The sequence below is a fragment of the Molossus molossus genome, unplaced genomic scaffold (genome assembly GCF_014108415.1).
Source record: "Molossus molossus isolate mMolMol1 unplaced genomic scaffold, mMolMol1.p scaffold_m16_p_16, whole genome shotgun sequence".
Taxonomy (NCBI): Eukaryota; Metazoa; Chordata; class Mammalia; order Chiroptera; family Molossidae; genus Molossus; species Molossus molossus.
The window spans coordinates 8,600,750-8,614,245 of record NW_023425351.1 but is presented as its reverse complement, the minus strand read 5'-3'; the positions used below and the strand labels follow the sequence as shown (position 1 = coordinate 8,614,245).

At 38.8% G+C, this 13,496-nt stretch overlaps 1 protein-coding gene across 1 annotated transcript in view; it reads right to left on the bottom strand.

The window, feature by feature from the left end:
* The window catches only part of PRKDC (protein kinase, DNA-activated, catalytic subunit), a 261,857-nt gene that overhangs the window by 79,845 nt on the left and 168,516 nt on the right, over positions 1 to 13,496 (bottom strand). Inside the window, exons 61-66 of the mRNA XM_036264464.1 lie at positions 10,793 to 10,924; positions 9,045 to 9,224; positions 6,007 to 6,212; positions 3,337 to 3,475; positions 2,276 to 2,464; positions 1,345 to 1,569 (exon numbers count right to left, since the gene is read on the bottom strand). Of these exons, the coding sequence (XP_036120357.1) occupies positions 1,345 to 1,569; positions 2,276 to 2,464; positions 3,337 to 3,475; positions 6,007 to 6,212; positions 9,045 to 9,224; positions 10,793 to 10,924 (1,071 nt within the window). The remainder of the gene's footprint in view (positions 1 to 1,344; positions 1,570 to 2,275; positions 2,465 to 3,336; positions 3,476 to 6,006; positions 6,213 to 9,044; positions 9,225 to 10,792; positions 10,925 to 13,496) is intronic.

Genomic DNA, 13,496 nt, shown 5'->3' with positions numbered 1-13,496 from the left:
CCGAGGTATGTGCCCTTGACCAGAATCGAACCCACGACTCCTTGGTCTCCAGGCTGATGCTTTAACTGTTGAGCCAAACTGGCCAGGGCAACAATTTAATTTATTTTTTATTTTTTTATCCTCACCTGAGGACATTTTTCCATTGTTTTGTTCAGATAGAGTGGTTCATTGAAATCAATAAAATTGACACAAATGGTCTATCATTGCCTCTATTTGCCAACACCTTTTTAAAATCACAACATACTCTAATGTAAACTGCTAAGTATAGAAGCCAATTCTTTCTTCTTCAATAAACTTTCTTGAGTGTATTAATCAATTTCAAAAAGAGTTTTAAAATAAAAAATAATTGCCCTGGCTGGTGTGGCTCAGTTGGTAGGGAATCATCCTGTACACTGAAAGGCTGTTGGATCAATTCCAGGTCAGGACGACACATGCCCAGGTTATGGGTTCAATCCCCGGTAGGGGATGTGCAGAAAGAAGCCAATTGATGTTTCTCTCTCATATTGGTGTTTCTCTCTCTCTCTTCCTAACTCTCTAGAACTTAAAACATCTTTTTTTTTTCCTCACCCGAGGACATTTTTCCTTTTTTTTTTTTTGTTCAGATAGAATGGGAGGGGGAGAGAGAGAGAGAGAAAGAGAGGGAAAAACATCGATGTGAAAGAGACACATTGAGTGGTTGCCACCCACACGACCCAACCAGGGCCGGGGACAAACTGCAACCAAGGTACGTGCCCTTAGCAGGAACTAAACCCGGGTCTCTCTGAACCGCAGGCCGATGCTCTAACTGCTGAGCCAAACTGGCCAGGGCTCAATTAAAACATCTTTAAAAAATAAAGTAAAACAGAAGACAATAAATGAGTATGTTTCTATGATCAAGTGTACCAATGATAAATATTAATAGATTTTATATAAGATACTGACATTAAAAATAAACAAACACCAGAGAAAAATTCTCAAACAAAAAGGCAAGACAAAATGGCAGAAAATAAACAGGGAAGATTCATATTCTTCTCCACAAAGCAACTAAAATTCTATTCAGATACTCTAGATGGAAAAATCGATGCTCAAGTGTTTTTCTTAGCAGTGTGAGAAAAATAAAATGAAACTTTCATTAAAAAAAAAAAAAAGAAACTTTTATAACAGAAAAATATTCCTAAAAAGGCAGTAAGACAAAAAACAGAGTAAAGAGAGATATCAGAAGAAAATAGAAGAATAAAAAAAAAAATGGGTGGTATTAAATAGTAAATAAATTTTTTTTCTTTTTTGATTTTTTTTATTCATGAGTCTATTGACTTTAAAAGTATCACAGAAATGGTACATTTCAGACTGGTGTATCTATATTACCTGTATAAAAATCTGAATGCAATTTTCAATATAATATTTGGCTCTGTCGAGATCATTTTGTAAGATGTAAAGAAGACTCAATTCCTGACTGTAATGAAGCTCTATAATAGACTTTTGGAGCTCCTTAGTCACAGCTGCATCGATAAATGTCAGCAGGGACTGGTCATGCTCTCCTTGAAGCAGTAACTTCAGCTTGCTTCGGATCATGTACGGCAGATAGGTCTCCTAAGGGACATAAGAATCTACTTGTAACTCCAGAAAGCCAGTTTGAGTATTCCTAATTATTTTATTACTATAACATTATTTAGTATACTTTTATAGGTCAAGATTTACGTTCAATACTTTAAAAGTGATTACGTTCAATACTTTAAACCTAAAAACTGCAACTTTTAAGACATGCTCATCTAAAATTGTTCACTGTGTAACCACAAAATATATAGGAGCATGTTCTACACAAAATAGGAACTACGTACTTCTAGCTGAAATACAACTGGATGCTACATACAAAGTGAGGGATCTTTAAGCATGGCCAAGGTAGCAATGTATGAGAAACCAGGAGTGCACCTTTGTTCAGGAGTTGGGGTGACCCATTGGGTTGGGGGCTATCTTGCTCCAGGAATTGGGCAGGCCCATGTGTTGCCCATGACCCAGTGCAGAGATAACGGAAAATATTCTTCCATGTTATCATACCAGGGATGTTAAATATTTATTTTTAAATGCGTGCTATTTATTTTGAAAGGGTTAGCTAAAAGTGGTAATAGATTTAACAATACTATGGAGTTTGTGGGGGGAGTCAGATTATATAAATATCCTAATGCTTCACAACTACTACTTTATTTTTGAAAAATCTTAAGCAACTTCTTTAATTAGAGAACACATGACCATCTAAAATACTATTCAGGTCAGTGGCTTCAAAAATAATTCTACCCACCTGATAAAATGGTTCGTTCCACATTTTATTTAGATCTGGAGGGTTCTCATTGTCAACACTGACAGTAGAACAATATGCCAATGATTTCCACTCAGCAAGTTGGTTATAACAGTCAAGGGATGCAAGTTCCCAAAAATCCTTCTCGGCCTCTGTAGGCTCGCCATCCACCCACTCTTGTCGATTGAGAGCCTGACCAAAAAAAGTTCCTAAGATTATTACAAAGTTTGAAAGAATACAAACAAAATATATTTGAAATAATGTAGGTAGTGTAACATTCACAGTAAGGACAATCATTTTCAGGTTTATAATAAGGGGAGAGAAAAAGGGAAATAGAGTAACACTGAATGGGAGAAAAAAAACACAAAAGGAACATTATAGTAACAAATAAATATAAAAACTCTAATCAAGAGAAAAATGATTTCTCTGAGAAACTTACCAATGAAGCCACTTAATCAAATGAAGATTTTAAATGGCCTATAATTTTATTTAAATCAATACTGTGGGTTATTTACTATTTATAAAGTTCTCAAAATGACAATTCGAGAATAGGACATTTACAGAAAAGTGCACAGAATTGTACAACCTGAATTCTCACTCAAGAGTCTCACAGGTCACGACCCTGAATTTCTAAGACTTGCTCGACATCTGCAGGTGGGATAGCCACTGGCAAGTCAAACAGAAAATGTATAAAACTTAATTTATAGTCACCTTCCCCAAACCAATTCTCACTTACCTATTCATAAATTTTTACTTGCCAAAAGAAAACAATCTACTCAAATAGAAATTATATAATACAAGCAGATACAGAAATATCCAATAGTTTGACAGTGTTTTATAATTTATGAAAAGCTTTCTCTTTTATTCAATGTTTTCTTAAAAACAGTAAGAGAAACAACAGTATTTCACATTTTGGTTATTATGAAACCACTGTCTGCTACTGGTGTAAAATTTAAGAAATAAAGCTGAAACATTGTGGAGCTCTAAAATTGAAAACAAACAGTTTTTCCATCCAGAGAACGAAAGTGTTTCATCAACTGACATTTGCCAGAGATCAATTTTACCTCGTTATACTGCTCAGCAGCTTCAGAGTAATTACTTCTGGCTTCTTCTAATAACGCATTCTGAGTGATCTGCTTTGTTCCTATCTCACTGCCAAAAATGCCATGGAGGACATCATATTCTCCAACTGATCTGTACAGTCTATAAAACAAACCAAAGGGGGGTAAATGTCCAAATTAATAAATGCCCCAATTTTTTTTTTTAATCCTCACCCGAGGACATTTTTGCATGTATCTTCAGATAGAGCAGGAGGGAGAGAGGGGGGAAGAGAAAGAAACATCAATGTGAGAGAGACACATCGACTGGTTGCTACCCACACGACCCCAATCAGGGCCAGAGACAAACTGCAACCGAGGTACGTGCCCTTAGCAGGAACCGAACCTGGGACACTCTGGTCTGTGGGCCAACACTCTAACCGCTGAACCAAACTGGCCTGGGCATAAAGTACTTATTATAATAAAATGAAAGTAAATTAAGATGTAACATATTATATTAACTAAAATCTTATTATTGTTTTATAAAATTATAAAATCTTTACAATTTAGGTTACCATTAAATTTTACTATTTTAATCATAGAGAAAACAGAAATTATTCTAAGGTACATTTAAAGTAAACTATGAAAACACCATAGGCTCACAATATATAGACTGTCATTAAATAAACTTCTGCTATGTTAAAGGTACCATTCCAGGAACATTGTACATATCTGGGGTGACCTACTTAGAATCCTTGTCTTGCTTTAAAATTTGGAAGGTAGTCAAGAACGCAGAAGTGAGTAAAAATTATTCCATGTTATGCTAGTGCCATGTTTTAATCTGTGTTCTATGGACAATCTCAATTTTATTGACAAGTAATTTTCTCATAGCTTTTATATTTGCTAGAGCATTCTTTTTCTTTCTTTCTTTTTTTTTTTTTTTTGGTACATGCCCCTAGCGGGAACCGAACCCAGGACTCTCTGGTCCACAGGCCGACGTTTCAACCGCTGAGCGAAACCAGTCAGGGTGAGCATTCTTTATCTTTTCAACAAAATAGGACACATTTGCTTGACCCCATCAACCAAGCTTTGCCCTTTATGATATTCTAAGGTAAGTGTTTTTAATAAGTTTATTCCCTTCCCCCTGGAATTTTTCCCCCCATCTTTTAAGTCTCAACACAAATGTCACTCTTCCTGAATCTGCAGTCACCTGACCAGCCAGCAGGGAATGCTTCATCCTTGGTTTTCCTCCAATTTAGTCCCCTTGCAGGTATGAAAGTTCATGTATTGACATCAGAAGAGCCCCAAATTTAGATAAATGTGCACACATGGCTCTTATTTCCCTATTCATAGACAGCTGAAGGCAAGAGAAAAGTAAAGGAGAACTCGAAACTGTAACAACTCCCAGTTCAAGAACCCAAGAGGAGATGAGAGCTACAAACATTTTTCAGGAACTCAGAAAAGAGATCAGCCTCACGTCCACCCTACACTGGCCCCAAGACCTCTGGATTATATACACTGTAACATGGGCAAAACCGTGGCTGTGCAATCTCTAGAAAAGGATAAATTATGTTCTCAAAACTGTTAGAAAGAAATGCAAAAGTAAAATTAAAAAAAAAAATGTTTAAAAGTGCTTAATTTACCCAGTAAATAAGTACACATTATGTGAGTTCTCATTCCCTAAAAATACTAAATAGACAAAGTGCTACTTACTGTTCACATCCAGTTGTTCATAAGGAAAATAATACAATAATTAATCAATAATAATACAAGAATAAACTGTGTTTCACATACTCACAACTGTAAACCTATTTTGCCCCATCTTCTACATCTGGAAGAAGATAGAAAGTTAAGATGCGCTCTCTGAACTTTCCTAGGGTTGACCTTGCCTCTCAGAGAACTCACCACTTCCTACCTTCGTGCTATGGTTAGTCACGTATATAAGTATGTACATGTCCTACTGGACAGCTAGTTTTGTGAGTCTGTGAGAAATGTCTAATTCACATTTTAATTCTTCTCAGCACCTGACACAATGCCTTACTCACTCAGAGTCCCAATTAAGAAAGACAGAAATGACTATAAAACAGTGAAAAGTGCAAGGAATCTGCACCCTTACTTTTACTCTTTTTCCCTAGAACTTGAAGATCTAAAAATCAGTGCTATAAAGTAGAAGTTCAAATTAAATTTCAATCTAATCCAACAGACTTCTCAGAATCATTGGCTCTCTTATGATAAAATCACAAATAAAGAAGAATTAGACATAATGCAAAACAGCATAACTACAAAATGGAATTTTCTCCCCAAATAAAATAATTGAACAAAATTGTTCCTAAAAGTCTGAATCCTGCTGAAAATAATAAATCATCCTCTATTCAGTATAGCAAAGCAGCAAAACATTAAAAATACTAAGAATTGTAAGTTACAGCCACACTTTACAGGAAATAAAACTAAGGGCATAATATCCTGAATCCCAAAAGATTGCACAGTGGAAGAAATGATCAGGTTTAATGAGTTCCTTTCCTTGGGCAAGGCATTCCTTCTTCTGGCAACTACTCTTATCTCATGGAATGGTACTCAACCTGAAAGATTTTTCAAAAAATTTTATAGAACTGTAATTATCAATATTATTTGTTCATTTTCTGCCAAAATGAAGTGAAGATTCTTCTGCAATACTCTAATGAAATTCACAGTGCTTACTTAGCAAGTTCCATCCATCTGAGCACATCCGGAGCGAGGCGGGTCCTCCCCCTGACGCGCTTGGGCGGCGGCTCTTGCGGTGCCAGGTGGAGCAGGGCCTCCTCGAGAAGGCAGATGCCCACGGGCTGCTGCAGACTGGCCAGGCAGCTGGCACTGACAGAAGCTGGAAGAAGGCTCAGCAAGTCTGTGTGCTGACAACTGATTTCCTGTGAAACCGCAAACACACACAGCTATTTAGCTTGTGGCACTGACCATACCTTCACAAGTAAATAATTTAATTCACTACACATAAAAACAAGTTTTTTTTATCCTCACCCGAGAATATTTTTTTTTTCCATTTTTTGTTCAGATAGAGTGGGAGGGAGAGAGAGGAGGAGGGAGAGAGAGAGAACCATTGATGTGAAAGGGACACATCGAGTGGCTGCCACTCGCATGACCAACCAGGCCCGGGGACAAACCACAACCGAGGTACATGCCCTTAGCAGGAACTGAACCCGGGTCTCTCTGGACCGCAGGCTGACGCTCTAACTGCTGAGTCAAACCGGCCAGGGCTAAAAACAAGTTTTGAAGTAAGCAGTGATATAACCAAAAAGTTACTCTGTGTAAGTCCATTCATTTTCCCTCAACATTCAAGTTGCTCAAAGGAGGAAATGACCTTTTATTTTACACTTCCAATTCAGGGATTAATTTCAAGTGGAAAAAAACACCCAACTAGCATAATATGAAGATTTATGTATATATATTCTACATATCCAAACGACAACTGCAGTTTCCAGGAATACTTAGCATGAATTGATGAGAAAAGCAACTGAGCCCTGGTCAGTGGCTCAGTTGGGTGGAGCACCGTCCCATACACCAAAAGGTTGTGGGTCTGATTCCCTGTGAGGGCACATACCTAGGCTGCGGGTTCCATTCCCAGACAGAGTATGTAAGGGAGGCAACCGATCAATGTTTCTCTCATATCGATACCCTTCCCCACCCACCTCTCTAAGAATCAATAAAATACAAACAAACATATCCTTGGGTGAGGCTTAAAAAAAATTTTTTTTTTAAAGCTGAAATACAAAGATTTCAAATCCAATCAACTGAAAGTAGGTACATTCATCTCCATTATTCTATTCAAAATCTTTTTTCCCCATTTCTTTCCACCCAGAAATGATTATATTGACCTTTACTTTATAACTTTCAATTAGAGAGTCCTATGTACACCGAAATAATGAAAATTAAAGCCCAAATCAATAGAGAACAATATGAGCAGTTCCTCCCCACACACTCCATGGCTGTGCCTGCATGCACCACTTGCTAAGTCTGACTGAGCTACCACGAGCCAGTTTAAGCTCTACATTAGGGGTCTTGGAAGAACACAGATTCTCCAGAGCAAGCAAGCAAACAAAAATGTGTGTTGCTCTTAAAGGATCTAGTTGTATCATAAAAATAATCCAAATAAAATTCTACTTTAATTAATAACATAGCAAAGGCTCTTAGTTAAGATGTCAGACTTTGATATAACACTATTGTAATTTGGAGAAGGAAGCCCCGAATAAGAAAATATTTTAAAATAAATTTATTTTTAATTTTCAAGCAATCCCCTAATTCTATAAATATTTATTGAGTGCCTTCTATATTCCAGACACTATGGGAAACAATGACTGCATGCATCTTAAGATTTATTCCTATTTGCCCAAGAGATGTCTTTCATGAGATGGTTTTAATGAATAAACAACTATTGTTAGGATATCCTTTCTTTATTTGTAAATGTGTAGTCTGAATTTAAATGAGTTCTGTAAGTCTGTTTTCAGGAAGATTGACTATTCTGTATAATCTTGTAGACAGCATCATTTTACTTTATAAAGAAATATTTGTGGCCCTGGCCAGTCTTGCCCAGTGGTTAGAGCACTGGCCTGCTGACCAAAGGGTTGCAGGTTTGATTTCTGGTCAAGGGCATGTACCTGGATTGCAGGTTCTATCCCTGACCCTCGTTGGGGTTGTATGGGAGGCAACCAATCAATGTATCTCTCTCACAACGATCTCTCTCTCTCCCAGACCCCCTTGCACTCTATCTAAAAATCAATGAAAAAATATCCTTGGGTGAGGATTAACAAGAGCAAACAAACAAATAAATATTTGTTAAGCAAAAAACTTTAGCCAATCAATTTTACTTATCATTTCAAAACAGAACAAAATGATGAAGCCTAATTTTTATCATTTTTTTGTTTAACTTCTATGTTATTCAAGTTCTATGACACCTATCACTACCTCGTGTTATCTTCTCTATTTGCCTGTTTATTATTATCTGTCACTCATCTACAATGTTCTTGGACAGCAGAGACTTGTGCCTTTTCATCACTGTGTCCCCACCACTTAGAACAAAGTCAATCAGCCCTGGCTGGTTTTGCTCAGCGGTTAGTGTCAGCCCACGGACCAAAGAGTCCCGGGTTCGATTCCAGCCAAGGGCACAGACCACGATTGCAGTTCATCCCTGGCCCTGGTTGGGGTCATGCAGGTGGCAACCAACTGATGTGTCTCTCTCACATTGATGTGTCTCCCCCCACCCCCACTCTGAAGATAAATGTAAAAACATCCTTGGGTGAGAATTAAAAAAAAAAAGAAGGAAGTCAGTCAACATCACTTGAAGGCAGTCAGGAAGCATAAAAAATGTGGTGAAATACCACCTATGGAAGAACAAGTAAATAAAATGCAGGGGGCAACAAAAGTCTGAAGGGAATGATTTATTAATAACCAGAGCCAAGTTTGACTTCTGATTATTGTCATATATGGTTGTTTTTTTTGAAGTAGAAGTAAATGACATCTACCCATCGGGGAAGAGGTAACCAAAACAGAGTACATGTCCTGTGTTAAACACCTTGTGTTTGAACATGGGAAACAAATGAAGTTGTTTTTTTTAACTTAAACTTTTTGTTGTTGACACTATTGCAGATATCCCCCATTTTCCCACCAACAAATGAAGTTTCATGGCAGACTCAGGCAAGGCGAAGTAGACCATGCATATACTGTGAAGCGTGCATGTAGACTTTTACCTGGATACAGGAGACAAAAGGTGGAAAGAAAGAGAAAGTGGTGCTAAGAAAATGATTGAAGTCCTGGAGCAACTTCTGAGTGATGTCGTTTTTTTCAGACACGGTTCTATATTTGTCCATCTCTTTTATAATTGCAGAAAACAAGCTGCCAAAAAGCTGCTTTGCAATTATTGGGTCTCTCTGTAAAATATTCACAACAAAGAGAAATCAGGATCTGAAGTAATAATGCTTTAATTTATCAACTATCAAAGCTTTATTTGAAAACACAAACTGTTGCAAACACATCTACTAAAGATCTTATTTTGACAAGGGGAGTATTTGGAATTTAACCAAAGACATATCTGTTTGACATGTGTCTTATGAAAGGCATGAGAGCATGGACTGAACCCACAGATATAAATTTAAAAACCTGCCTTAATCACATATGTAACCATGTATCTTGGCTCCTGAGTGAGTCCTTACTCCACAACCAGTGAGGCACAGGGCTTCTGCCACAGTATCCCTTCTTCACTAACCTCCAACTCTTCACCTGTAAATGTGTCTAATAACTGCCAAAATGTCACAAAATCACTAGGAGAATCTAATGAGAAAGATGTGAAAGCGCTCCATAATAACCAAGAGCTACCGTGATGGTCATTGCATGCATCTATATATTGGATAAAAATGCACAGAATCTCACTCACACACACACACACATAAATGAAGAGAAAATGATGAAATGAACAAAGTCTTCAGTCCAGTTAACACTGCTGAAGCAATGTCAATGTATAGGTCTTAATAACGTATATGATTAAAACAAAAAGAACAAATAAGACAAAAAAATAAAAAGTAATGTACTTAATTATATAAGTAACACCATTGAAGGGCGTTAGATAAAAGGTACACAGGACTATCGACCTATAATTATTTAGATTAAATAAAAAGCTTAAAAAACCAGTGAGGGGCTATGCTGATATAATCTATTATTATAATTAATATTAATACTGGAAACTTAAGTACAATAAAATACATATAAGGCATTACATTTCACTAACTTGCATACTATATACTAAAAACTCTTTGATTTAAAATTTATTTTAATAAAGGCAAAGGAATCTTAATCAGGCTTTGGGGGGATAAACATCCTGCTTTTCTCAAAGAATTCAGATAGAAAACTTCTATTTTTACATCCTAATGACGTAGAAAACATTTCCAGCCCTCTGCTATCAAGAGAATTAACAGAGAAGGAAGAATACTGATCCCACAGATAAACTAATCTACTGATTCCAGACCTCCTGCAAAAAGATTTTACATAAGCAATGATTTAAATGGCTTTGCACCTTCAAGTTTACAATGGCTTTTTACACATTATTTCATTCTAGTATCACTGGTAAGAAAATCAGTCTCCATTCTCTGATTTTGCAGCACTCGCGTCCTGACAAGAACTCCAGGTGCAGGGCCACCTGACCCTCGGTCAGTCCCGCCACGTGAGGAGGAGTGTCAGTGTCAGGAAATGGCAGAGCCTAGACTTGGATCCAGGTCTTTAATCAAGTCCATTGTTTAGGACAAAACAACACCTCATTTATGCTATAGGGTAGCCTCAAACATGTATCCTTGGCACTGTTAGAGCAGTTTTGTTTTTTTTTGGTACGTGCCCCAGCAGGAACCGAACCCCAGACTCTTGGTCCGCAGGCCAAAGCTCCAACCGCTGAGCCAAACCAGCCAGGGTTTTTATCTATCCATAGAAAACGCAGTTTTCAAAGACCAACCTGGGCCACAGCTTGCAAGGGGGTGATCAAGCTGCTGTACTTAATCTGAATGTCAGGAAGGTCTCCTTGGCGGTAACTTCTGTACAAAACGACTTGAGCGTCATGCTTCATTTTTAACTCACTCTTGATCTCCTATAATCATTAGAACCAAAGAAGATTTGAAATTTGAATTATGATTCAAGAAAACAGTAGTACATGAGCTATGAGAGTACCCATCTTTAACATAAAGGTGAATTAATGACAATTTGTATCCAAAATAGTTTAGTCACTATGTTTCACCAGTCAATGACAGATGATAATCCAAAACAAAAATCACTGTGGCAGACAAGGGGAAAAGATTATTTAAATATTTACTACAAACTAATCTGAATATTTGAAAAATCAGAGAACCTGACTGAAAACTTTTTGAAGCCACAATCAGAGAGCTGTATTTCCTTAATACATGCAGAATACACCTCGGCTACAGGCCCAGCATGATCACTACAGCCCCTCCAAAACCCAGGTCTTCCAGGCCCCGCTCATCCACAAAGGCCAGTCTGGGTCTTCCATTTGATCCTTAATCACTCCCAAACCCAAACTCTCCCCCATGCAGGGCCGTGGGCACCTGCTCATCTCTTTGCCTGGAATATCTTTCTACAGCTTTTTACTCATCTTTGGTTCTCATCTCAGATACCATCTTTTCAAAAACGCTTCTCTCACAGCTCCTCCCCCCACCGCTCTGCTCCTCCCTCACCGCTCCTCCCACTCCGCTCCCCCCCCCACTCCTCCTTCATTGCTCCTCCCTCCCCCCTCCGCTCCTCCCCCCACTGCTCCTCCCCCCACCGCTCCTCTCCCAGACTTGGCTAACTCCTGGCACTGCGCATGTTACCACCAGCACCGAGCAGTGCCAGGTATTGAGCACAGAGCTCTAACAATAAATGCCCACAAGTGAATAGCTTTCCAATGCTTAATTTTCCCCATGCCTTTCTTTTTCTTGTTGTTGTTGTTAATCCTCACCTGAGAATATTTTTCCATTTTTAGATAGAATAGAAGGGAGGAAGGGAGGGACGGGGAGAGAGAGAGAGAGAGAGAGAGAGAGAGAGAGAGAGAGAGAGAGAGAAAACAATGTGGGAGAGACACATCGATTGGTTGACTCCTACATGATCCTGACCAGGGCCAGGGATTGAACCCACAACCCAGGTACGTGCCCTTGACAGGGAATCTAACCCACAACCTTTTGGTCTGTGGGCCGAAGCTCTAACTGCTGAGCCAAACTGGCCAGGGCCCATGCATTTCTTAATGAATGGCTAACCACCTCAGATTAGAACACCCATGTCCAAGGGAATGCATGGCCTCACATAGCAGGTCATTCTGTATGTCTTAATTACTAAAAGACCTTTGTATCAAGCCAAAATATCTCCCTCGATTTCTATGCAAATATCCTGTTCCTTTTTTTTTTTTTGGTTAATCCTCACCTAAGGATATTTTTTCCATTGAATTTTACATAATTTGGCAGGGAGGGAGAGAGAGAGAAAAACATCAATGTGATAGAAACACATTGATTGGTTGCCACCCGCATGACCCCAACTAGGGCTAGGGATTGAACCTGCAACCCAGGTAAGTGCCCTTGAGCAGGAATCGAACCCATGACCTCCGGTCTATGGCTGATGCTCTAATCATGGAGCCAAACCAGCCAGGGCCAACCATCCTGGCTTTATCTCTTCCTTCTGCTGCCTAGATATTATCACTTCCTTCAGGCACGCCTAGTAAGGTTTCAGCTTTAATTAGGAGCCTGAAACTATTTCTGTGAGTGGGCAATCAAAAGGCCCTCCAGGTGTGATGGGGCCAGTGAGAAGGAGCATCAGATAAACTTGGAACAATGATTTTGGACCCTAGTCCTCAAAAGAATAGTTGCAGTTACAGAGACAAGAGGGAGAATAAAAAGTACATTTTTCTTTGCACAGAAGAGGCTGTGAAACCATTCAACTACTTCATACTCAGATTTGGAAGTTAATGAAGTAGTTAAAGATTTAAACTGAATTAGAAAAGACAGGATTTTTTACTCATAATCTTGAAAACTGTAACATAATTACTGATTTATAAGTAACATTGAAGCTATGGCTAAACAAATTATTTCACTGTTTCCACATTCCGAAAAATATTTAACTATTCATTCATGCACACTTGTGCCTCAAATCACTGCTCTCAGCAGACAGTGCTGTCCTGTCTGCCTTGCCCTGCCCACCCCTCCTCTGGGCCAGCCATCCCCTCCTCATCCATGTACCCCCAGGAGGGCAGCTGGTTGGAATGTGGCCTCTCTCCCGACCATCACTTATTGGCTTATTGGTCCCCAAATGGCCCCAGACCCAAGGTGGGTCAAGGCTGTGGCGCTGAGGTAGAGTGGGGCAACCCCTTCCCAGAAGCTATGGTTATAATATGTAAAATTCAGGAGTAACTGGGGGTCATGGTTCCACCATATAGATAAAGTCAATCTGTTCAGAGAACAAATCCGAGCTGTGATGAGAGAGGCTGAAAGAGGCAGAGATGGGGTCCTGCCAGCGCCTGAGATTCAGGGGAACACCCACACACGTTTCATTCCAAGATCCCACACCCCATCGGTGAGTCATGAATGCCCTTTATATCTACATTAGTCAGAGGAGACTTTGGTTCATAAATAACTTCAAGTTATATACTGCTGCTTCTCTGATTTGGTTTGTAGACCAAT